We start from the raw sequence: 26273 nt of genomic DNA on the forward strand, positions 1-26273 counted from the left end.
TTCTGCCCCTGGGTGGCAAATATCTTGAGAGCCTTTCAGGCCTATCCCAGGAATCTAGGGCAGCTCACCTCAGATTCCTGCCTCAGTTTCTCAAAAAATAAAAGTATGTTATGCAAAGTGGTTATAATTAGAAGATTTGGTGGCTCAGGCCTTGACCCAGTAGGGCTGTTTGTAGCACTCTCAGGACTCCGTGGAGCCCTCATTTGCAAGCATGTGTCTGCTGAGCCACTGGGTGCAAGGCAGGGGCAGTGCAGTCCAGACTCCTTACACTAGCAATGGGGCAGGAGTGGGATTAAGTGCATGGAAAATAGGCAGGGGCAGTAGCAGCCATGGGGATTCAGGCTAAAGGTGGGTCAGGGCAAGCAAATGTCAGCTTGGTGGACAGGAAAGGCTGAGGGGCACCATTGTTCAGAAAGCATGCAGATGATAGATATAGGGGTGACATTAAACTGACTTAGAGTTTTTGCTGAAAGTATTCACATGGGCCTACAAGAATGCATCCGAGCCTGAACCAAGTTTGGCCAAGCAAAGGCTCCTTTTCTGATGTGGTGCTGGGAGTGGAGCCCAGGACCTCGAGCTTGCTATGCAAATACTCTGCCATAGAGGCAGCAAGGGCTGTACATAGTACCCAGGCTGTGTGTGCCAAGAGGGACAGGCGTGGACCTTGGTGCTACCAGAGCTGACAGATAAGGCGGGGCTACAGGGTGGGGAGAAGGTGCCCATGAGGAACAGCGCTGGGCAAGCTGGGCTGCACTTGCGGCAGTCCTGTAGCCCATGTCAAGACCTGGCTATTCTTCAGCCACAGAGCCTGTCCCCGCCATGGAGAGCAGTGTCCTTTTGCCAGAAGGGGCAAAAGTTAGGTTCTGAGCCAACAGCTTTTTAAGTGTTCCTTTCTGGCTGCCTTCTATAGGCATGTGGAGTGCTCTATCTCTCACATGTCTCCCCTTGTACCCCAGGACTGCATTTACCTACATGGCAGCACTGTTCCCACCGCCGCCTAGTCCCAGATTTGTCCTCCGAGGCACTCAGTCAGCTGTGAACACGCTGCACTTCTGCCCAGCACCCGGCGCTGCAGAGAACCCACTCCTTTTCTCAGGGTGAGTAACAGCTGTCCTGCCCCAGCCCAGGGTGAGGTCCAGCCCAGGGCTGCATGGAACAATGCTGTCTAAGCTGCTGGTGGAGGGCACTGTGCAGGGGGTGTGTTTGCCTCACTTTCAGGACCTGACCACACTGTGCATTCTGAACTCCTTGCAGGGGCAGTCATGTCCCTTTGTCCCACAACACTGAGTTCTGACAAAGTGCCCCCAATCCCTGGCCCTTCTGGCTACCTTTGCTGTAAGGGAGGCTTGTCCGACCTTTGGTTCAGAGGCAGCCATCCGTTCCAGTGAAGTCTTCCCCAGCTGAAGTATCTCCATCCACTGTCTGTGTGTGGTGTTGGCCTGGAGTGAGTTCAAGACTGCCCCAGCCCCTGACCAGCCTGTGCCTGACTCCTCTCCAACAGGTCTCAGAATGGCCTAGTGCACATCTGGAGCCTACAGACAAGAAGAATAGTTGCCACTCTAAATGGCCACGGGGGCCAGGGTGTAACCTGGCTGAAGACACTGCCGCAGGGACAGCAGCTCCTCAGGTGGGTTGTAGCATCACAAGGGAGGTCCTGGGGGATCTATGCTGGGAACTCTTTAACAGAGCAGGAGGGCAGTGAACTGAATGAATGGGATGCGGGTGAGGGGTGGGTCTGGCCAGCTTCGCTGTAGCTTGTGTACAGTGTGGGGCCAGCCCCAGCCTTCAGGAAGCAGACAACTTCCGTCAGGTGGAATTGTGCTCTGAGACACATCTTGGGGGTGGGGGGGTGGGGGGGTGTCATCTGAGGTAGCTGTTGCTAGTCCAGCAGGCAGCTGAGGGAAAGGGTCTGGGCTATGGCTTAGAAGAGGGCAGAGGTAACAGCAGGGGCAGGGACCAAGCCAGTAGGTTTGAAAGGCATGAAGGGTAGCCTGGGGACACTTACAGGCACCTTCTTTCCCAGCCAGGGTGGTGCAGCTGCAGCCCCTCCTACAGCCCCCACTGAGGGTCAGGGGCCTGTGTTTGGGGGCTCAGGGTGTGGAATGCCCAGGTGCATTTGCACTGCACTGGAGACCACAGCAAACCAAAGCTGCCTGCCCTCAGCTGTGTTTGGGTCCGGGTTTCTTCAAGAGGCCCTGGAAGGGCTGTGGGCTTTCATATCCAGCAAGGCTGAAGGACCCCCAGCACTGGCCGCACCTGGGCCATAAGAGCTGCACCAGCTAGTGTTTCTTTACCTTCGTCATTGTGAAACTACACACTTACAGGCCAGCTCAGCAGCACCTGAGTAACCACTGCCAGGCAAGGACAGCGCAGTGGCACCACCCACTGTGGAGTCAGTGGCCGCCAGGACTGCTGGACTGTCTTGCTGTGTTGTCTTGAAAGAAGAGAAGAATGATTTTACGAGTTTTTCTAAACTTTAAGTTAGGAGAAAAAAAAACCTAAAAGACTACCAGGAATTTAATGCACACCTGTGCTCTCAGTGCCCTGGAAGCCAGGCAGGAGGATTGCTGTGACTTTGGGATACCGTTGGCTTCTGCCCATTTTTCTTATTGACATGTGAAGTGCTTTTCATATTTTAGTTAGTATCAATATTCTTCCATCACAGATAGTCTCTGCAACAGGCTGGCAGAGATATACTTTCACTCTCCCAGAGGTCTTCATGGAGTCACATTGGCCAGGCTTCCCCCATTTGGCCAGGCTCCTGGGCCATAGAGAAGCCTATGCTAAGACATGGATGGACATCCTAAGCTGTCTCCAGAACTTACTGCTGCTTCACTTAGGTCCACAGTTTCTCTGGACTGTGCTGCTGATGTGGGACTCAGACAAAGCCTGCCTTCTGTTCTTCCCTTCTCAAGTGCCCTAGATTCAGGACAAGACCAAGGTCCTGGGTTCAGGGAGGAAGCCCAGTGTGGTGACTGCCAACCCCTCGGTGCTGGACATACCTGAGTCCCTGGGGCTCCTTTGCAGGCTGGCTTTGGTGGGTCACACAGGCGGGCGGGGTTTGCTGGGCCACTGTCAGCATCCAAGAGGTTGAAGTTTGTTTCTTGTTGGTTTTGTTTGTTCTTTTTGAGACAGGGTCTTACTAGGTAGCTCTGGCCTACCTCAGTTCCTCATATTGTAGACCAGCCTGGCCCTGAGTCTCTGCCTCCTGAGTGCTGGGACTAAAGGCGTGCTCTGCCTCTCCCTGTATAGTCTGAAATCAGCAACTCTTCGGAAACCTGGCTGCTGTGTTTAGAAAGGCGATGAGCTGGGTTGTCCATGGTGGACCTACATTGCCCACAGTGTCATCCGCCTATGTTCCCCTGTGTGTTCTCGCTGCGTGTGTCTGGCCACACACATGTTCACAATGACCTCTAAGCTCTGACCTGACCACGGTTCTCTATGTGCATCAGCTGTTTGATAAGGAACCTTATATCTACTACTGGCTCCCGGATTAGCTCTGCCAGAGAGGGCAGAACTGATGTCTGTAAAGGAGCCAGGCCTGCTCAGGGCCACCGCTTCTGCAGTTACGTGTGTGTCTTTACCCATACGGTCTTCAGTACATTTGTCTGTGTGTTTGGGTGTTTGAGCTTCCCAGCCCAGTGCACTATCATCCACACAGCCACAGTGCTGTCCCTCACAGGCTTCTGGCTCTCGCTCAACTGGCTGGGGCTGTTTTCATTGTGCACAGTGACAGTCACACTGTCTGTGGGTCTGTGGGTTTGGCACAGCACTGCCATGTGTCCATTTCCCCAAGGCCACATCAAACAGCCTGCCACCCCACAGAGCCCAGAGCTATCCACTGCGGTCAGCCCTCTCCTGGTCTCCAGCCCTTCCTTTTCTAGAACATCACTGGAGTGTAGTTCCATGCTGCAGAACCTTCAGATCTGACTTGTTCACTTAGTGTATCACAGCTCAGCATCTGTCCACCGTTGCATGTGTCAGCCGACGGCGCCACCCCTTGCTGAGCGTCACTCTGCACAGCGTCCTGGCCATGCTTTAGCTGCAGAGCACCTGGGTTGTTTCCAGCTCAGGTGATGATGCACAGAGCTGCTGTCAGCCTGCTTGCATGGCATTTAGAGTGATGTCGGTCTCAGACACACTTTAGAAGAGGCCTGAGGGAGACTTCTGAGCCCTTAAAGACAGTTTGCAGAAAGGAAAGAGGTGCAAGGTAAGCTCTAGTGGCACTGGTGCATGCCTCAGTGTCCTTAGTCGACTGAATGTCCTAGCCTCAGCGCCCTGGATACCAAGTCAGATGTGAACATTGAGGGAGAAGCCCCTCCTCACTGAGGCCTTTAGCCTGGATGGTTGTGAGGCTTACCTAGCCGTCTTCTGGAAGCATAGCTACCTTCAGCATGGAAGGGATAAGGACCAGACGCTGACCCAGGTAGGCACATATATGTTTACAATGTCTCAACAGACCTCCCTCCCCCTTTGCTTTCAGCCAGGGCCGGGACCCGCGGCTGTGCCTGTGGGATCTGGCAGAGGGCAGGAACACCGTCATGGACTCAGTTCAGCTGGACAGTGTGGGCTTCTGCAAGAGTTCCATCTTGGTCAGGGGACAGCTGTGCTGGATGCTTGCTGTGCCAGGGAAGGGCAGCGATGAGGTAAGGACCAGCCCTTGGAGCTCCTTCCAGACACTATTGACTAGGTTTGTCTTAACCCGCACACTGTCCTCCTCCAGTACGGAGGGCCTAGTGCTGGCACAGGACCCTGCCGGCTGCAGGCCTGAGGCTCTCCTGCTTCACTCAGCTCCAGCAGCCTCGGGCTGCTCATCTGTGACATCCAGTCCTTCCAGGGGATTCAGGTTGAAAATGAGGAAGGGCTCAGGCAAACCTTCAGACTTAACACAACACTATTCCTGGAGGGGGGCTACTCAGGGCTGTGTCCAGGCCTGAGGATGTGTGTGCACACATAGACAAGAGTACATGTCTATTCACATATTCATGTGCATACACACATATATGTACACAGAGAAATCTCCGGAAATTGGGGCCTTGGTGCACTGCCAGCCTGGAGGAGGCACCAGAGATATCAATCTGGTGACACGGATGAAGAAAACTGAAGCAGCAGGGGAGTTCGCAGTGGGGGACAAAGCTATGACACAGTGAAGACTGCCGATTCTGGAGGCTGACTGGAGATGGGAGTGGGGAAGGGAGGATAAAGCCCAAATTCAAATCCAGAATGGGAGCCAGTCTGGAGGCAGGAAGAGCCGCAGCGGAACTCCCGGGCAGCTAGGCCTCCTGGGAGACAAACTTCCACAAACTCTGATCACAGGGAAAGGAGCAGGAAAAAGGTATCTGGAAGCAGCAGTGAGGCCAGAGTAATGGGGAGTCCAGGAGATGGAGTCGGGCTACAGCCCCAGGACCCTCTGCTTTCTGTGAGAATAAACTAACCCTGAATCGGGGCTTCTTTCTACAGAACCAGCCTCATCCTGTTTGCAGAGTTATAGACAAGGCATAGCCAGTGATGAGCAGCGGAAGGCTGGGACTATGCTTGGTCCAAACGCCGAGGCTGGGGTACTGCACTCCACACGTGCACATTCTCAGGAGGGTGGTGCAGCAGCCTGAGGATGCCGAGGTCAAAGACGGACAACCTGCACAGGCCACGGGCCACGGGCCACGGGCCACGGCAGGAAGTCATGCGAGCTCAGAAAGACCCCACTGTGGTAGCAGGGAGAGGCTGGGTGGCAAGGGGCCTTAGGTAGGAGCTGTTCAGATGTGTTCTCACGATAAGAAGAGGAACAGCAGACCCAGGACTGTCCAGGAGTGTGGCCTGGGGTCTATACTGAGAGTGTAGAAAGCACAGCAACCACCCTACATCAGAAGAGCAGGATCTCGAGGTCAGACCCAGGCCCAGGGCCTTTCCTAGCTTGCTTCCCCAGGCCTCTTGGAACCTCCCTGAGTGAGCTTGGAGCCTCCTACAGACCCTGGAGCTTTCCACCTGGCACCCAACTCCAGCTTCTTTTTTTCCAAAAGGAAAAAATGCTAGGTTTGGGCAAGTGTGGCCACCCAGACAGCCGTGAGGGGTGGGAGCATGCTCCCAGGCATTGTTTGGGCCTAAGCCAGCTATGGTTTTCCAGGGCCCAGTTTAGGCGGATTCCAGGCTGACTGGAAAACAACCATTTGCCCAGGATGTGCTGGCTGCTTCTGAAAGTGCAGTGTCTGGCCGTTGAGATGGCTCGGTGGGTAAAGGTGCCTGCTGCCCAGGCTGACAGCCCGTGTCCAATTTCCACACCCCACACAGTGAGAAGAGAGATGGTTCACAAAAGTCACACACACACACACACACACACACCCACACACACACACACACACACACACCAGTAAATAATAAATATAATAAAAATTGTTTTGAAAATACAGTGCTACCTGCACTGAGGGTGAGGACCAGGAAGCTGGTTAAACTACACAGGAGCCTGTGACCTCCGCAGACAAAGACTTTACTGCTCCATGGCCCGAGGGTGGCTAAGCCCTCCTAGCATAGCCCTCAGAGTGGCATCTTGTGTGTCTGTGGCTTGGGATGACCTTAGTACCACCTGCCTTGCTAGAGGAGGAAGCAATTCCCCCACCCCTCACATTAATAAAACCTTTAACAGGTTTTTGGCAAACCGGCAAGAAAAGTGTGTGTAGCTCCTAATTGGTGATTTAAGTGCAATCATGAACAAATAAATACCTGTTACTATCTCATTATTTATGAACTAGATCTGCTTGGAGACAAAATGACTTTTCTTGGGCAGGAGCCAAGCCTAACCCGGTACACCGGCCTGATCCGCCAGCGCCATTAGGAGCTGCCTACTCAGTGCTGCCGGCTGTGGAGGACCATGGGCCTGAGGAGGCAGGACTGTGCATAGGAGCCACTCCCCTCCCTCTCTGCCTTCCAGCCTGGGAGCAGCTCTAATGCGGGCTTGCAGGCTCACTGCCAGCCACACTGTCCATCTCCACTCCCTGCAGCAGCTCTGCCCTCCTACTCTGTTAGCCCCTGTCCTGGCTTCCTCCAAACCTTCCCTTCCCACCTCTCAAAGGCCTGAGCATGTTCCCGGCCTCCACAAAGGCAGAGGTTATACGACTCACCTGCAGCAGACGGGACGGAACTGTGAACCATTTCTAGTGCTCAGCTTGGGTATTAGGAGTTCAGTCACTGTGGGGACCCCGGTGAGATTGCCCTGCCAGGCAGCACCCTGGCCACCCGTCAGTCAGAAGTGGACACATCAGCAGGACTCTGACTGGAGGAGCAGGCTGTGTGCTTGGCATTCTGCACTGCCTAGAAGCTGCCCTGGACTCAGCAGGGCAGACGAGGTTCATCTCTGTGGCTGGGGCTGTGGCAGATGAGGGTCTGTGTGGCATAGGTTCTAAAGGGCAACACAGCCCCAACATGCCCATGTTCTGGTCCCTCAGACACTGTCCCCAGTCTGGCACACCAGGTATGTGCTGTCCGGTTGATGCCCCCTCCCCTTTGGAGCTCTGAGTCCGTGTGTGTGCAGACTGGGGCATGCTAAGCAGGCTTGTATTTATGCTCCTGCTCTCGCTGATATCTGGAGAAGCTCAGGGATTCAGAACCCACGCAGCCCCATGACACCAGAAGGTATACATAAGCCCAACAGCGCAGTAGAACCCCACGCAGATGAAAGGCATAGGAAACATCTGGTTGATGCTAGGCTGCAACATGTCATGTGGCCCCCTTCTGTTCCCTGAGCTCACAAGAGAAGTGTCACGTCCCCTCAAATGAATGAGGGTTAGTACCTTAGATACGAGGTATCTGAGAACCCAATCCAATCTGGTCCTTGGGCCTTGGCCATCCACTAAGAATGGTGCTGGCCGGCCTATAAACAGTCTTCTTGGATTTCTATACCTACCTGGGAAGATGGGTCATGTGGGCCACAAGGCCCATCTCAGCCTAGGCATGGAAAGGCCTGGGCATCTCAGCAGTCTGGGTTGGAAGGTCAGGTACTTGTGTACAGGAAACAGGATTCAGTGGGGCTGCCCCTGGCTCTGAGTAAATGCTTATATCTAGGTTGGTGGTGCATGGGTCTCAGGCCTTCTGCACAGATTATATATCTATCATTTTACATGCCTGAGATTATCCAAAGAGGGCCCTTGAAAATCCTACCCAGGCAAGAGAGACAAGCAAAGGAGAGAGAATGACCAAAGTAAGCAGGACCAAGTAGACCAGGCTTTGCCCAAATGACAAGAGGGGAAAGGCATGTGCTAGCTACTTGCTGGTGAAAGGTTGGTCATTCAGGAATGATGTGAGCACTTGTTTTGTAAGGACCCCAGGAGCATCTAAGCCCTCTAGCCTGTGCAGACTAATTAGGAGGCTCTGCTCTCAGGTCCCTACAGGGAGAGGAGCAGACAGAAACTCGCAGCAGCCTTGGCTAATCGCCTTAAATGTCTCTTGTTTGCACAGCATAGACTTGCTTGGCATCAGCCCAGATCAGCTTGTTTTCTCACTGTCAGGTTCAGATTCTGGAGATGCCATCCAAGACGTCAGTGTGCACCCTGAAGCCGGAGGCAGATGCCAAGCCAGGCATGCCCATGTGCCTGGGGCTGTGGCAGGTAAGACAGCATGTGCCAGCCACACCCAACAGCCCTGAGTCATGCCCCACTCAGGGCTGGATTTGTCATCAAATCTACAGGCACTGTCCCTTAAAGACCATGTACCTGCTGTCCTCTGTGGCCCAAAGCTGACTGGACATGAGGTTCTTCTGGGCTGGTGCTGGTGCTTGGAAGTCACCCCAAGAGAAACGCTACAGAAAAACCAGGTGTCCATACCTACCCTCCACATAACCTGGCCAGTGTGCCATGCAGATGCCCATATGTAGCTGTGAGGAGGGGACAGTTGGGTCAGCTGTGGGACCTACTCCCAGAAGAACATGCCCTTTTCCTCAGCACCTTGGTCCTTGGCTCTGCTGAGGCTGAGGGAAAAGCTAACTAATGTGAAGCGAGCCTGCATGGACCTTGCTGTGCTAGGCAAACATTTTTTTCCACTCCTTGACCTTATAGAGATCCCAGGAACATTAGCATGATGATTTCCCCAATGGCCATTCCCTGTAGCTATTTACTTTGCTCTTGACTGTTTTTGTTTGTTTGCTTGCTTGCTTGTTTGTTTTGATTTTGTTTTTTTAATTTTGTTGAAGGGTCAGGTGCTATCTCCTGGGGCTTCTGCAAAAACTAGGGCCCAGGTAGACATCACAGCCGAGGGTCTGGAATTTTGCCCTCTGCAGCGCGCACACACACACACACACACACACACACACACACACACACACACACTCACACATGCCCAGACCTTTTCAAGGTGAGGCTTTCCCTGGCCACATCCAGGTCAGCATTTTTACTTCCTGGTCACTTCCATTTACTGTATTTATCAGCAAAGAACCCCAGAAGCTTCATCATCAATGTCTTAACTGGTACAGACACAGGTGGGAGGGTCACGGGGTATCGCCCATGTTAAGAGGGATTTGTAACCCTTTGGCCATCTTCCTAGTTCTTATTGGTTAAGTTCTGCCTCATGGCTTGCTGCCTCTTTGAACTCTTCTAAAATGAGATGAGATGGGCTTATTCAGTTTGGAATTGCCTGAGTGACCCACAAGAGGCATGGGAAGGGCACCTCTGTGCCTGCCTCAGGGATTCCGTCTGTCTGGATGGCACAGAGTTTTCTGGCCTGCTTCCAGTTGGCTTTCTTTGCAGTTTCCTTTTTAAATTTTTATCTGTATGTATGGGTATTTTGGCTACATGAATATGTATGGGTGACTTGTGTGCCTGGTGCCTGTGAAGTCCAAGGATCGCTTCAGATCCCCATGCAGGTGCTGATACCCAAACCAGGATCCTCTGCAAGAGCAGCCAGTGCCTTTAACTGCTGAGCCATCCCTCCAGCTCCTTGCAGTTTCTTAATTGAGAGGATTGCATTAGATTTGGAGTGTTCAGTAGGCTGACCCTAGTGCTGCCTTTTCTGTATAGCTAGCTAGCTTCCTGGAGAAACGCCTCAGCAGAGTCAGGGCAGACTCTATCTGACAAAGCTCCTGGAATCCATAAGTCTGCAGCCTGACTCAGAGACAGAGCCTAGTTCTTGCCTCAGTGTGTCCAGACACAGCTCCCCAAGAGTTTCTGGGCGCTTCCCTGGGAAAATCAGTGTACCCTTATCTTGCCTCCCAATCTTACTCACACTGAGGTTTCCAGGAAAGTGACCGTGCCACATACAGGTCCTGGCACAGGCACCTGTGGCTGCACACTCCTATTCTGTACCCTGGAAAACATAGGTCATTGCACAATCGTGTAAAAATTCCATCAGAAAAAAAAAATGTGTAGAAAGGGATGTACAAACTTGTTAAGGTAATTAATATAGTTGACAGAAGGACAAATCACCACTTTGTTGGTGATACAGATCCAATGTGAAGCCCGCAGCCGCAAAAAGCTGCTGGTATAAGAATGTTCTTTGTTTCTCCTAAGTCCAGAAATCCTAGGATGTGAAGTCTCTAATCTGAGTGTGACAAAGTATCCTGACTTGATAGATTTCTTTCTGAAATGCTCGGGCCTATCTTTAGTTCCTGCCCCAAAGTAGCTGTGCAGCATTGCTACAATAATTATAGGATAGGTCAGGCTGTAAATCAGGCCTGAGCTAACAGCAGTACCCACCCTTAGAGAAGGTTCCCACTCTGAGTCCTGGGGCCTCTTCCAGCCGAGTTCTAGTACACAGCTTAGGGGTTCCCTTGGCCCCTGGCCTGCTACCATCTCTCAGGCTGTTCTTCCAAGGGTGGCAGAGGCCGCAGAGCCAGTTTTTGTCTCTGAGGGCGGGGGCGCTGTTAGGGAGGGCAAGGCGGGGCGACTTCAGATCCTGGATCTACAGCATCAAGGTTGTGACCACCAAAGGGCTCGTGGCTACAAGAACACGAGTCCAGCCTGTAGTGCCTGTCACTGAAAGCTGCAGAGACCAGGGTAGATAAAGTAGAGTGGCAGGTACTGGGCTGTGGTGATAACTGGCAGGGGCTGAAATGACCATGGCAGAGGGGTCTTTCTAGTGGCCCCTGAGTGTCTGTGTTGCTCAGAACTCATAGTCATACTCATTGTGCCATCTAGAATGATGCCAGTGAAGATGGGGAGCTCTGGACTCCCTCACTCAGAGAGCAAGGAAAGTAGCCTGGTGATGAGAGGCAGCAGAGCCAGAGCAGGACCACTGCTAGGGCTCGATCCAGGTAGCCTGGGATAGTTCTCTCCCAAATGGGCTTCAGGGGAGCATCTACCAGACAGCCATGCTGAGGGTGCTGAGTAAGAGTGGCAAGAGTTGGCACTCACTCCTGATTAGGGTGCAAAGGGTTCTGGAATTCTTCCACCTGGTGTGCCCCAGCCCTGACCCAGCTCATACCTGCTTGCCTAAGCACCCTGTCTGAAGCCCGCCCATAGGGCACACTGTGGATCTGCACAAATCACTTCAAGCAGAGAGCTCATCACTGCGATAAAGCTCACAGTGCATCGGTGCAGATAGGGCCCGCAGAGCCAGGCAGAGCTACTGTGCCAGGAACATGCTCAGAGACCTGAGACAACCCTGCCTCTGGGGTTATGGTCAAAGTGCACAGTATGGGCCCTGGCCCTTGGGGAGAGGGACTGAAGACGGTGCTGGAAATAAATCACAGGAAACACAGGATGCTTCGTGCCTCCTCCCAGGCGCGTCACTCCCTCCTGTTTTATACGTGTGAACTTGATCGCCAACCGGACACAATCAGCCATTTCTGAAGACAGTCAGAGACAAGCTCCATGGCCGCTCTGGCCTTGGCAAGTCCACTGTACTTGCTGAAAGCCTGGTCATTGTTTCCTTCTTTCCTTGTTGTGGCCATCCCTCCACATGCTAGTCTACAGTGGGCCCTCCCCTCCTCCCACAAAGGTGTCCTGGACACCCAGCCACAGCCGTGGTGGCCCGAGAGCCCTGGCCCTCCCTCACGCTGTTTGTTAGCTGTGTGCCATGGGCCTCCAGCTAGCCTGGGCCTCCTTGCTCAGCCCTGTGCAGTTTCTCTCGGGCTGCTGTGCAGTGCAGGGACCGATGGCATGTCCCTAAGGGTGACTTGGAATCCTGCAGCACTCTTCTTTTGTAGTTGTTTCAGAGGCTAAATAAACGAGCGTCAGCCCAGGGCGCAGAGCCCTCTGACCCTCGCCCTCATCCATCACGACAGTAAGGGCCTCTCACATCAAGCTTCCAAGGGTGGGGGCCTCTGCAACTCCATTAACAAAGCCCAGAGAGGCCTTCTCACTGAGCGTTCTGTTTTCCTGCCTGGTGGTTCTAGATGACTGGCTTCAACCAGGAGTGGCCGATGAGGAGGAAGGATGAGGCCATCCCGGGCTGACCCAGGGTGCTGGTGGGGTGGCAGTAGGTATCGTGTCATCCCTGATTTGGACAGGATCCAGGGTAGGTAGAAATGTATGAGTGTGCGAGGCCTCTGGACCCCACCTCTAGCTCCTCAGGTACTCAGCAGCAGCCCCACTAGCCCCATGAGAGGGATGTGGGAGGCAGTTAGGATATGGAGCCTAGGCTGGCGGCAATATGGAAGGCAAAGGAACTGTTCTCTGGGCCAACCCACTTCTGGGCGTGGCCAGAGAAAGAGCTGTTCCCACAGCCCTAAAGCTCTTTGAAGACAAGACCCTTTGGGAGCCAACCATTGTGCCATTCCCCACAGACTAACTCCAGTCTCCGCCCCCTCCTTCTGGCTGGCTATGAGGATGGATCGGTAACCCTGTGGGACGTCTCAGAGCGGAAGGTGTGCAGCCAAATCACCTGCCATGAAGAGCCTGTCATGGGCCTTGACTTCGACTCTCAGAAGGCCAAGGGCGTCTCGGGCTCGGCCGGGAAGGTGCTGGCCGTCTGGCGTCTGGACGATCAGCAGTCCCTGCAGGTCAGTGCACAGGCCCGGGCCTCATTTATCCTGCTCTGCACTAACAGTCTGATAGGCGAAACAATATTTAGGCATGAAGAGGAGCGGCTGCAGCTCCCTAGCTAATTAATCACTCGGAGGCAGGAGGGGAGCAAGGGCCAGTGGGCGTGGGCTCACCATTCACATGGTTTGGGTTTCTCCTGGACCTCGGGTTAACAGCCATCAAGTCTTGTCCATCTAAAGGAAAGGCACGTAGTGTCCAGGCAGACCAAACTCCTTTGTGAAAACTCAGAGGAATGTGGTCAGTAAGGAACTGATTAATCAAAGGGAAAAAAAAAAGAAAGAAAGAAAAAGAAAAGAGAACTTGTGGAAAGCCCTGCAAAGCCATGGCCTGGTAGGATCTATAAGCTGGCCCTAGGCAGGCTGCTGGTCACAGGTAACAGGAAAGCCCACCAGGTAGGAAGGCCTTGGATGAGCAGGGCTTGCTAGAGACAACCCCTAAATGTCTCGTGGACCATCCCAGTTGTTATGGCCCCAGCATTGCCCCTGTCCCTCAAAGTGCAGCATAAGGGGCCCATTTGGGATGGAGGGGTTGTGTAGGAGTTGTGGAATCTGTATTCAGACTTGGTTTTGTGCAGGCCTGCTAGACAACAGGCTATCAAGCCCCCAGAGGTGGCTTGGTTACACAGACTCAGGGTGGGAAAGGAACCTGTTACCAGAAGTCTCAGAAGGAAACCTAGCCTTGGAAACCTAGCCTGGTGGGAGAGCTACATGCCCTATGGAATATTGTGTAGCCATAGCCCAGCTCCCAGCCTCACTGGACTTAACCAGAGCACCGAGAATAGAGCTTAGAAGGTCAACCCTTCTTCGGGAGCATGGTGTTGCCGCCCTCCCGAAGTAGGAAGGAAGCCTCGCTCACCTGCTACTGAGGATTGGGTTTGCTTTGAGCAATCAGGTCCAGGCCCAAGTGCCTCCTACCAGCAGCGCCTACTAGGAAAGAAAGGTGGGCAGTGAGGCCCACTGGTAAGGCAGACTGATCCATAGTTCTGAGCCAAGACCATCCGAGCACACAATGGATTCAAAGTGTCCTATCCATACAGGTAGGCTGTCCTGTATGTCCACCCATCCTTCCTTCCTGAGGCCTGTAGGTAAAGGTAGGGCGTGGTTGGTGCCGAGCGGCACCCAGGGTCTTAAGGGCATCACTAAACCCAGGGTGCAAATCGGGGCCTTATCACGAGGCCATTCTGGAAAAGCAACTGATCACGGACAGTGGATAGAGGGTCAGGGGAAGACCTGGAGCAGAAGGAGGCTGATGTGGAGTAGAACCACAAGAGAGGCCCAAAAGATGACATACCATAGCCTGGGGGCCTGAGGAAAGTGAAGTGCCTAAGTAGGGACAGATCCAGGAGTGCCCCACTGGGGAGCAGAGACAGCATGGATAGCCTGGCCTCCCCACCAGCAGTGCCTAGTAGGAAAAGAAGGTGGGCCCACTGGTAAGGCAGGCTCCTCTGATCCTTAGCTCTAAGATAAGACCATTCCTGGGAGTCCAGTTGCACCGGGCACATAATGGATTCACAATAAGATTCTATGTCAGTCCGTCCATCCTTCCCTCAGTGTCTGAGACCCACAGGTTCCTTGCTGCCTCCAACATTCAGAAAAGTCCCTAACCCTCAGAACCATGTGAGCATGTGGGAAAGCACAGTACTCAACCACTGGTCTGTGTGCCATGAGTCTCCACCTCACTAGGTGCTGAGCCCCACAGGTAGGCGTGGAGGTCTCCTTCACCCACCGCCTCCTGCTTCTGAAGCCTAGAGGAGAGCAGCAGCACCCCCTGTGGGCCCAGTGTCCATCCCCTTGAGTGGCTTGACCCGCATCCCCACAGAAGGCAGAGAGCTAACACCTAGGCAGCTTCTGCAAGAGCTGTGAGCTCCTACTCAGGCCCCTGGGGCCCCACACCCTGGAGGAAGCCCTTCCAGCCCAGAGAGAGACTTGGAATCTCCCAACATGTTTGGGAAACAGCTGCTGGAACTTAAGACTTAATTTATGGGCTTGTTCCAGTCCAGAGATGAACTTTTACTCTACTAATGATTTGAAAAGTTAAAGCAGAAGGGGAACTAGGAACTGCAGCCTGGAAGTAGTTGGGGTGAGGTGGGCAGGGCCTGGCTCAGCTACACATCAAAGGAGGTGGGGAGCCCCAGCCCCCTGCTGAGCTTGCCTTCCTGCTTGGGCGGATGAGAATAACTCCGGGTTTGGTGAAGGCTGGGTGCTATTTCCCCCAGAGTCAGGTCCGGTGCTGGCCCTAGAGACCCAGAAATCCTGGTTCTACACAGCCCAGGTCTCTGGGAAGGAACCATCTGTCAATTTGCCAAGGCAAGCTATTTGAGATCATTCTTGACACCTGAGGGCCATCAAGGTGGCCTCCAGTCCACAGCGTCCTCACTGGTGCCGTGGCACCAAAATATGGCTGCCTGCCTTGGCCCAAGCCCCCATTGGTTCAGACGTGCCTTCCTCACATCCTCCTGCTAAAGCCTCTGAGGAGCCCAAATCAATCTCCCAGCCACTTGGGACACAGATCCCTGGCTGAGGCGCCCGCAGCCGAGCATGGGTAATCAGAACCAGATGGCGCCGCGCCGAGCATTCCCGGCACCTGAGGTCATGAGTTGTAAGAGCCACTGGTGGCCAGAGATCCTTCTGGAGGGTCCTGAGCCCTGGCCAGAGCTCAGTCAGGGAGGGGCTGCCATGACCAGTAGGATGCCCGCAGACACAACCTATCGAAAACCTCAGGCCTGCCTCCCCGAGGTGGCTCTGCTGCTAGCCATCAAGTTCGAGCCTCAGGCGTTGTCAGGTACAGGTGGTGCCCAGGCCCTTCCTTCCTCCACATGGAGTAGGCCCATAGCCTTGAAACAGGGACTGATTTACAGCCAATAGTATTTTAGGTATTTAAGTAATAACAAGGCTCTCCCACCCCAGCGAGCCCTGGGCCACAGCAGCCCAGTTTGCTCAGCCTCACGTCCGTCTGCATCCTCGTTGTGCCTCAGTCATGGTCCCCCAGAGTCACTGGGGGAAGCTGGTCAGAAGACCTCATGGTCATCTTCATGTGCACCAAGAGTGCCTGTGCACGGAAGCAGAGCATGGGGTTTGCAGTGGGGTTGTGGGATGGTGCACACAAGGGATATAGGAGCACAGGGCCCGACCACTCCTCCATGTCCCTGCAGCTCTTTCTCATACTCAGGAGCATGGCCCGCAGGTGGAGTTCCTAGCTGGTTCCCAATCTCTCACCTCCCTGAAGACCCAGTCCTCCAGCCAGGCCACCTCTACCTCTCCACCATTACCTGTTTCCAGGTGTGCATGAGATGGACGTGGACTTACTCCTGTCCCAGAGGGCCATGGTTGGCCAGAGTTGGCAGATTGACCCTCTCACATGAAGAACAAGAAGGGAGGCCAGGGAAGTGGATGTGAGGGCTACCCTTTGTCCTTGCACACCTCTGCCTCTGAGGATCAGTCAGGGCTCTGTCAGACTTTGTCAGCACAGGGAGTACGTAGCAGCAGGTATAGGGTTAAAAGCTGCTCTCTTCTCTCTGGGAATTGGCCGTGTTAGAAGTTCCTGGGACAAGGAGATAGCCAGGAAGTATCCCTGAGACAGTGTTCTGAGTGGGCTCCAATGGGGACTCTCTGTGCCCAACAGTCCCCTCTCTACCTCAGCCAAGCCAACATCCCCAGGGAGACAAGGACAAAACAATGTCAATCTAGTCTACTGTACAGGTTCCCCCCCCCCAGTTCCATAGGACCATAACACTCTCAGTCTTAGGAGAGCAACTGGGCCTGTCTGCAGGCATGGGCGGGCCCCACATGCGTGCTCAGACGCACCACACCACAGCATCTGCCCCACATCCTGCCCCAGGGCAGGCTTTGAGTGCGGCCTGTGTGTGGAGCCCAGTGAGGGCAGAACCATGTAGAAGGGGTGTTGGAAGGGTGCATGTCAGAGACCAGAGACTGCCTGAGCTCATGGACAGCCCTTCTAATGCTTGTTCCCGCACACCGAGGAGAAGCACTGAGCATTAGAGCTGGGGCTCTGCCAGGTGTGAACATCGAAGGTGGACAGAATATCCAGGACACACACAAGCAGCCCGGACACAAGAGACAAGCAGAGGTGCTCGAAGAGGTGGTCAGGGCCAGTAAACGGAGTGTCAGCAGGTCCATGAATTGGAGCCAAGCACAGAAGAGGCAGCTGGAAGGGCATGGGAGGGCAGAGCAGCAGTTAAGTTGGAGGACTGAGCTGCCTACTGGTGGCACTGGCTGGGACCATCTTGGGTGTAACTTGGCAGGGAAGCCATGTTTCCCATTGCCCAGTGACAGGGTCTTGTTGGGTGAAGTTCCTTCCATGTGTGGGGGGGAAGAACTGGTGCTAGGTTTTGACAGGTGTGTTTATTCCTCTGTCTGACTGACACAGGTTTCCTTTTTCTTTTATTTGTGTGTGTGTTCATGTATGTACAGATGTATGTGCATGTGTGTTCATGTGTGTACAGGTGTGTGTATGTGCACATGTGCATGCACTCGGGCTAGTTTGTGCTGGTGCAGGCTGACCTCTGGTATCTTCCTCAGTCACTCTTCACTCTGTTGTTTTGTAAGAGTCATCACATTTTAAAGTGTGTGTGTGCGTGTGTGTGCGCATGTGAGCAGAGGCCAGAAGAGGGTATTGGACACCCTAGAGTTGGAGTCACAGGCAGTCTCATGAGCTGCCTGACATGGGTGCAGGAGGAGTACTTATTCCTGACTGCCGAGCCACCTCTCCAGCCCCATCCATTCTCACTTTCTGAGACAGAGTCTCTTACTGGACCTGGAGCTCACCAGTTCACCTAGGCTGGCTGCCAGGAAGGTCCAGGGGTCTCCACTTAGGACTGCAGGCAAGCACCGTTGCACTGGGCTTTATACGGATGCTGGCAGTCCCAACTCCACAAACACTGCTGAAGGAGCCGTGTCTACAGCCCTGGGCTTCCTTCCTGACTGTTGACTTAGTAAATGCAATGGTTATTTTCCCTTTAGCATCAAAGCGATGGAATGAAGCCTACTGTGGCACTGTGTGCCTGCAGTGTCTGCTCTCCTAAAGGCCGAGGCAAGCAGATCACCCCAGCCTAGCCTAGACCTCTCTAGCCAAATAGCGAGACTCTGTCTCAAAGCACAACAGTTCCAAGCTAACCCAGTGCACCGCCTGTTTTCTCGGTCGCTTGGCTGGGTCAGTTTGGGTCTGCTGGTTGACTGATCCTGCCTTTTCTACCACATAGTTCTGCTGAGGAGCTAGGAGCTGCTGAACAAGCCTCCGCTCTCCTGCTCAGTGGCGAGTCTGGGCATGAATTAACCTCTTCGTTGCTGTTTTACTGCAGGGCTGGGGGTCCAGTAGAGGGAGACCTGGGGGCTCTTGCTGCTCCATACACACTTGGCCTGAGTTGCTTTAGTCTGGACTCTGCATGCTGGGCTTGAGATGGGGAGTGAGGGGTGTTTTTCTAGACTTTTAACATTAATTGTGAAGACTTTGTAGTTGTTGGGGCCGGATATATGAATGTCAGCCACATTCTTCTTCAGCCCTGTCTCTGTCTTTTCTTTCTCTTCTTACTGTCCTAGGGCATACTCAGTCATTCCAACTCACGTTGGTCGTGGCACCTGTCAGACTCAGTTCTTCTGCCTGTGTTCTCATAAGGCGACCCTGTAGCTGGGTCCCACACTCCCAGGTACCATCAGGCCTCACTTCTGGGTGGACCTCGTATTCATCTGCTCCCTGGCCTCGGAGCCGAGCTGATTGGAGTGTTTTTATGGTTCCCCAACCCACACCCCAGCTATCTTCTAGTTTTCAAATTCTAACTTAATTACGTTGTGGTCAGAGAACAAGGTCTGGATGATTTCAGTTCTCTGAAATGCACAAGTGGACCACATGTGGCTGAGAAGAAAAGTGTCTCCCTAGGTACACAGCTGTGCACTAGATGCCTGACTGGGCACGCTTGCGGCCAAGGCCCGCTGCAGAGAGCTGAGCTGGCCCTGTCCCTCCCCCTTTCCATCCCCGTTGTCTCTCACTTTGTGCATTTGAAAACTAGCTCATGAACAGCCAATAAAGCGATTACCTTCTAGCTTTCTTCAGTCACCTTCTGGAGAAGAAGTCTACTCACCAGCTGTTAGTGTGGCTTAGAACAAGGTTCGGGTTTTCTCAATCCTTCCTGGCCCTCCAAGATGTAGGTGTGTCTCTTGGGGAGCTAGCCTTTGCCCTACTGCTGCTGTTTGTTTTTGTCTTATTCTTTTATATTTTTTTAATTTTAACATTTTTAAAATATTTGTATTTTCTGTGTGTGGCTGTGTGTTACCAATGTATGTGCAGTGCCAGCAGAGACCAGAAGAAGGCGTCAGGTTCCCTGAAACTGAAGTTACTAATGGCTGATAGGTTACGTGTGGGTGACGGGAATCAGACCTGGGTCCTCTAGAAGAACAGCAAGTGCTCCTAATGGCTGAACCATCTCTCCAGCCCCGTTATTTTAATTTTTGAGACAGTTTCACGTAGCCCAAACTTCCCTCAGCCTTCCTATGTAGCCAAGGATGACTTTGAACTCCTGATCCTGCCTCTGTCTCCTAAGTACCAGGATGACGTGTACTGCCACCCCAGCCCAGAGGGTTGGGTTTTACACGTTATCAGTCCTGGGCTGTTTGGTGGTTGCGCTGTTGTTGTTTTCTTTTGAGATACATGGTTTCTGTATGTAGTCCTGGCTGTTTGGACCAGGCTGGATTCAAGCTCAGAGAGATCTGCCTGCCTCTGCCCCCTAAGTGCTGAGATTAAAGTCGCATGCCACCGTGCCTGGCACACTGAGGCATTCATGAACCATACCCTCCCATAAATCCAAGCCATTTTCCAGTCCTCTGGTGGGATCTCAAGATGGCCAGTGTGGTGGCCTCTGAGTCCATGTGAGTGGCTTCTGATGTGCCTGTGCTCTGGAAAGGCCTCTGTGTGGTTTGCTCCTGGATCCCACCTGCATGGGCTGTTGGTCAACCCTCAGCCTGCCTGCCTGCCTCTGCCTTAGTACTGGGATTAAAGATATGCAGCACCACTGCCTAGCTTAGACAGTTTTGTTTTGTTTTGTTTTAAAACTTAAAACCATAGTATTTTTAAGAGATTTGTTTTTTTTTTTTTTTAATTTTTGTTTATACAAGTGCCTGTGGAAACCAGAAGAAAGCTTTTGATCACCTGAAGCTGAATTACAGGTGACTGTGAGCTACCAGATGGGTGTTCCAAAGGAGCAGTCCGTGTGCTCTTCCTGCTAATCATCCCCTGCCCCACCACACACACACACACACACACACGCACGCACGCACGCACGCACGCACGCACGCACGCACGCACGCACATGCACACACGCACACACATGGATGCACACACGCGCATGCAGAATATTTGATATTTATCAGCTCTGGCACTTTCTCTGTAGACCCAAGTCCTGTCTAGAGTTCAACCCTTTTATCCGGAAGAAGACATTATTTATTTTGTATGTGTGTGTGTGCACAGTGAACATGGCAGACGTCCAAGGACAGTTTGCAAGAGCAGGCTTTTTCCTAATGTAGGTCCCAGTTCACTTTGTTATAAAACAATTTACAATCTGCTATTACCCCTGTCCTGTACATTTTATTCTAATTGGTATTTTCAGCTCTGTATTTTCTGTTCTTACAACTTTTAGACAGCACTAATAATTTCTATCTGCTTACTATTTGTGTATGTGTAGTGTGGATGTGGATGTGTTTGTGTATGCGAGTTTACATGTGTGTATGTTTATATATGAGCATTTGCATGAGTGCAGAGCCCTAAAGTTGATATTGCATACTTCCTTGATAATTCTCCACTGTGCCTATCAGGTCTGTTGCTGAGCCTAGAGCTCACCAGTTCCAACCAGTCTAGGTGGCTAGTTTGCCAAGGATCTCTGTCTCTACCTCCCAAATGGTGGCTGCCTGCCTTCCTGTGACCACTATACCTTCCTGGGTTTTTCCGTGGATCCTAAACATACAAGTTCAGGCCTTCACACTTCGTGGTGTCTGCAAGCCCTTTTTCTTTTGTAGGTGTCTTTATTTGACATGTTTGGTACCTGCACTGTTTGGACTTTCCCTGGACTATGGAGCCTATTGTCCTGCCTTTTTGTGTGTCTAGTACTTCCTGTTAATGTGACATTGTAAATGGCATGCGAGGACTACAGTCAATTCTGTTATTCTGAGCCGATGAGTATCTGTCTGCTTCTTCCCTAGTGGTGGGTTTAATGGCTGGCTGTTCACTTTGGACCTATGTGGGCATGGCTTCATGCTTTGTTGGAGCAAGTTTGTGTGTGGAAAAGCCATCTCAACCCCAGCTACTCCTCCCACTCAGACCTTGCCAGGCCTGGCTCCTTGCTTTATTAGATGTCTAGAGCAGGCCTCGCTTGTAGGTGGGGTCTTATTCCTAACGTGAGCCAAATGGGGCTCGTCCCTTCCTTAGCTCTCAATCGTGACCTCTCATAGCTGTTCCGTTTTAAAGCCTTGCATCAGCCTCCCGCTGGTCAGCCGGACATCTGCTCTGAACATGCATAGCCCTCAAACAAGGTCTCCTAGAGAACCCATGTCTAGTCCTCAGCCCGCAAAGCCACATCTCCCTCCACTCCACCCCCTTATCCTCACAGATCTCAGCCTTCTACTTGCCGCAGATTTTAATCTGCCCCTCAGCTTAATGTGACTAATTATACTCCAGCTTGATTTTGTCCCCAGGCAGAGAATGCCAGGCCCCTCCTCCGCCTGCCGTCTAGGGCTTGTTCACTTTCATGGTTGTTTCCAGCAAGGTGACCAGCTAGGCATAGACACTCTGTTGTAAGCGCTTTAGGAAGAATGAGCCTGTTTGGTAAACAGCCCCAGCTCTTGAGTGCCGCCTGTGCCTTTGATCAGTTAGATACCAGGTTTTCTCTGGCTGCTTTGGGTTTGGAACCCAAATAATCGCCTGCCTCTCTCACTTGTGTCCTGGCGAATCTGCTGTTCAACCCTTTGGAGTTCTCTTTCTACATAGCCTAGATTTAAATTTATCTTTGGGTAAAATTTAATCATAAAGCCGGAGAATGTTTATTGTCTTGGTGTTATCATATACAGATGTGCACAGCACATACCAGGAGAACAGGTGTCTCCCCTTAGGTGGGAGAGGAGAAGGGATATGCTGGGCTGCCGTCATTTATGGCAGCGGTCAGATCGCCACAGATGACCACATCCCAGCAGCACCATCGTTCACATTACCCGCCCATGCTTCTGTTGGTTACATAACTGGTTTTCTAGCTGTAATCCCCATGTCTGTGCCTAATCCTATAGGTAAGTACACTCGGTGCCATGTGCCAGACTGTTCACTACAGTGCTCCAGCCATCTCCTGCAAGACTGGAGTTAATCTTCTCGTTCTTCCAGAAGGACTTACGGGAGCAATGGTCTTTCAGCTCTTACATGTTCAAAAATGTCTGTCTACTGTTTTCACAGTTGAGTGACACTTTGGCTGGATATAAAACTCTTGAACCATCATACTCCCCTTCTGCCTGTATGAGTACTGCTCTGCTGTCGGCTGGCACACATGTAGCCTTGGAACTTTCTGATGACAGCGTCTACTGTGCCCTCATCTTCCATGTGAATTTGGGGGAGGGGTGGCTATCAGGTCTTTCTTCACTCTTAGCCCTAATAATTTTAGAACATATCTTACTGTTGAATGCTCTTACAGCCTTTCTTTGGTCTTAGACTCTAAAACATTTATGTCAATAAATTAAAGTAGCTCTTCCGTTGCCCTCCATGTTTTCTCTGGTCCTTTTTTTTTTTTTTTTGGTTCTTTTTTTTTTTCGAGCTGGGGACCAACCTAGGGCCTTGCGCTTCCTAGGCAAGCGCCACCGCTGAGCTAAATCCCTCTCTGGTCCATTTTAACTGTTTTGTTCTTGCTGGTGTATTTTCTAATCATCCTGCCCTCCATGCCCCATCCTCCTACATTCAAGGTCTCCACTGGTACTCTGTTCCCTTTATCTTTCTACCTCCTTCCTGAGCCCTGCCAGCTCCCACAATGATTGGCTGCCTGGCTTCCTTTAAGAATAGCCTACTTCAGGGCTGGAGAGATGGTTCAGTGGTTAAGAGCACTGACTGCTCTTCCAGAGGTCCTGAGTTCAAATCCCAGCAACCACATGGTGGCTCATGACCATCTGTAATAAGTTCTGATGCCCTCTTCTGGTGTGTCTGAGGACAGCTACAGTGTATCCATATACATTAAAATAAGTAAGTCTTTAAAAAAAAAAAAAAGAATAGCCTACTTCATCAAGTTGTGTTTTGTTAATGTGTAGCTAAATTGCTCCACAACTATTTCTGACTTCCATGAAAGCTATGGTTCACTTTTCCTACTTTATTTTTCCTTGTGTCCCTGCACCCACCTTCCTTCCTTCCTTCCTTCCTTCCTGCCTGCCTTCCTGCCTTCCTGCCTTCCTGCCTTCCTGCCTTCCTGCCTTCCTGCCTTCCTGCCTTCCTTCTTTCCTGCCTTCTTCCTTCCTTTTTCCTTCCTTTCTTTTTAAGGCAGCCTCCCATTATGTAACCCTGGCTGACCTGGAACTCTGTGTAGACCAGCTTGGCTTCAGGTTCACAGAGATCACCCGGTCCTTTCCCCCCAGAGTGCTATAATTACAGGCACAGGCTGTCATGCCCCGCCTCCTTTTCACCTTTGTGGAGGCGCATCATTGTCTGCAAAGGGTGATGCAGCCCCACTGGAAGGCACTGAAGACAGGGGGACTAACAGGAAGCTTGCTGTTCAGAGGCGGTCCCCTCACAGAGACGGAGAGGTCAAGTAGCCTGCAGTGTTCGGGGTAGGCGGTGTAACCAAGAAAGCCCTGTTCGTGACTAGAACAAAGAGCCTAAGGCAGGCTAACTTTATAAAGGCATTTTCTTTAGCTTGAAGCTCTAGTGTTCTAAAGTTTGGGTGGCCACATTGGTCTTGCATCAGCAGGGACACGATGGGAATGGCACTGCAGAGAACATATAGAAGAATCGACCATATTGACAGACAGAAAGCTAGAGAAACGGGGGTCCCAGAGTCAGTGAGGAGCACATCTGTGGTTTCTCCTGTCTCCTCCAGTGTTGTCTCTCACACGGTATCTCACTGCATTTTCTATTACAGCCTAAGAATGCTAAGACTGGACAGTGTGTAAAGAATAGAAGTTTGGGGGCAGAGAGGTGGTCAAAGGTTAATGGCTGTTCTTTCAGAGGACCCAGGTTCAATTCCCAGCACCCACATGGCAACTCTCAGGTCATCTGTCTGTACCTCCAGTCCCAGGGGATCCAGCGCCCTCTTCTGGCCTCTGTAGATGCTACATGCACATAGTGCACAGATGAAGGTGCAGACGAAACACCCAAACACAAAAAATACAAAGGAAGACAATTTTTACTGAAAAGTAGGGGTTTGTCTGTCTAATAGTGCTAGAGTCCAGGAGGCTCGCAGCCTACATCTGCTGAGTGCCGGTCTCAGCATGGGGACTATCCCCAGACAAGACAGGACAGGCTGCCAGCTCAGGTCTCCTCCTAGAAAAAGCCACTAATAGGCCTTGTGATTTCACATAGCCCTAGTTCCCTGCCAAATACCCCACCTTGGATAGCATTAATAGGTGAATTTGAGAGTTAAGTTTCTGCCTGTGAACTCTTGAGGGACGCATTCAGACCTAGCACCCTGCCCTTCTCTTGGCTGTCCTGGAAGCCCTCCCACATCCTGAGTCGTTTTCTGCCTCTCGGTGTTATTTTTGCTGGAATTTGTATGCCATGCGCCATACGTTTCCATGGAGGTTCTGACAGGAGAAACACTGACTCTGCTATGTCCTCCACACGGAGAACCCAGGATCTGGCCCCCCAGGCTCCTCCAGGGCTGGCGTTGTCCAGGCAGCCTGAGGATCTGCACAGCACTGCCTGGTGGCCTTGTCTTGGCCTGTGGGGCTGAGAAGGAGACCAAATGCACAAGCGTGTGTAGCTGTCACAAAGCTTACGGCAGAGCCTGGACAGGACGCGGGTATTATGGCCGAGGGTGCAGCAGGGCATGGCCATGAGCAGTCTGATCACTCTTGCCCTGCTTGCTCTTAGGTGAAGAAGACCCATGAGCTCATCAATCCTGGAATTGCCGAGGTCACCCTCCGTCCAGATCACAGGCTCTTCGCCACAGCAGGCTGGGACCACCGCATCCGTGTGTTTCACTGGAGGACAGTTAAGCCACTGGCTGTCCTGGCTTTCCACAGCGCTCCTGTGCACTGCGTGGCCTTTGCCGCTGATGGCTTGCTTGCTGCAGGGTCCAAGGACCAGCGAATCAGTGTCTGGTCACTCTACCCCTGCCCGTGACTTAGCTGTGGGGCACTGCTGTCTTACTCCAGTCTTGACCCAGCACAGTGGAAGACCCTCAGGTCCCTCCAAGGACAGCAAACTGTGGCCAAAGGTCTGTGGGATCCACTTTCTCTGTGAGGTTCCCTGTTCCTTTTGTGACTGTCGTTCAGATGATAGACACCTGGCACCTATCCCTTGGTAACAGGCATAGCTTACACCTGGTAGGGCCAGACTAAAGATATTTGACAATAAATTTCCCATTGCCAACCTGAAGCCTTAAGGTGGGAGCTTTCCACGAAGACTGTGCTCTCCCCTCAGTCAGAGCATTCAGATTGTCCGCAGGCCCTTCACCAGCCTTCCTTGTGAGCTGTAGTTCTGGGTGCAGGTTCTCAGTGCTTGTCCTTGGGAGGCTGTCAGTTCCACACCTCTGGCACATTGCCCCAGACATGTTCAGAGACTCTTGACATCCAGGGCTGAGGTCAGCATGAGGAACGGATAAAACTGGGCTCCCTAAAGAGGGAGGCAGGAAAGAGTTAATAATGGGGTGACCAAGGTGGTCAGGGAAGGAGAACTTACAGAACACAGTATAAGGCCAAATAGAAGTCCAGGAAAGGAGGCTCTAGCCCCTGATAGGATAAGGTAAAGGGATAGCCTGTCTCCTAGTGAACCTGCGGGTGGCAAGGGAAAGTGCCCATGACAGGCCACAAGCCAGCCCCTCTGTAGTGCCCAGGGCACAAGCACAGCCATGTGGTGTATGGAGTACAGGAGAGTCAGGAGTGAGCATAGCATATGGCTGACAGGTGAGCAGCCTCTGAGGTAGTGTTGACTGGGGGCTGGGGATGGGGTTCCGTAAAGGTGAGGAGGATGCAGCTAAGGAGTGTAGACCTCCGACCTTTCTCCTTCCATCATTGCCAGAAAGAATCCTGTTCCCCGAAGTCCTGGTGTGCCCCCAAGTGCTGCCCTGCCAGGCACTGCTGACCTTAGAATCCCAGCTGCCCTTTGGCCTCCGGTCTGTAGCTAAAC

The 26273-nt window shown here is 52.4% G+C and overlaps 1 protein-coding gene across 1 annotated transcript; it reads left to right on the forward strand.

Annotated features, from left to right (window-relative positions):
- Positions 1–957: 957 nt before the first annotated feature.
- On the forward strand, positions 958–25523 carry Gnb1l (G protein subunit beta 1 like). Its single transcript, XM_032899922.1, has 6 exons — positions 958–1097; positions 1502–1627; positions 4484–4646; positions 8496–8594; positions 12704–12919; positions 25017–25523. Exons 1-6 carry the CDS (start codon positions 973–975, stop codon positions 25266–25268), a joined length of 981 nt encoding a protein of 326 aa, XP_032755813.1. The 5' UTR covers positions 958–972; the 3' UTR covers positions 25269–25523.
- The last annotated feature ends 750 nt before the right edge of the window (positions 25524–26273 follow it).

This window comes from Rattus rattus, chromosome 4 (assembly GCF_011064425.1).
Source record: "Rattus rattus isolate New Zealand chromosome 4, Rrattus_CSIRO_v1, whole genome shotgun sequence".
NCBI lineage: Eukaryota > Metazoa > Chordata > Mammalia > Rodentia > Muridae > Rattus > Rattus rattus.

Excerpts from the sequence above, each read along its gene's own strand:
- Gnb1l (XM_032899922.1), top strand. The coding sequence starts at position 973 with ATGGCAGCACTGTTCCCACCGCCGCCTAGTCCCAGATTTGTCCTCCGA. Across the intron at positions 4,647-8,495 it reads CAGGGAAGGGCAGCGATGAG|GTTCAGATTCTGGAGATGCC; the intron begins GTAAGGACCAGC and ends TCTCACTGTCAG. Across the intron at positions 8,595-12,703 it reads TGTGCCTGGGGCTGTGGCAG|ACTAACTCCAGTCTCCGCCC; the intron begins GTAAGACAGCAT and ends CATTCCCCACAG.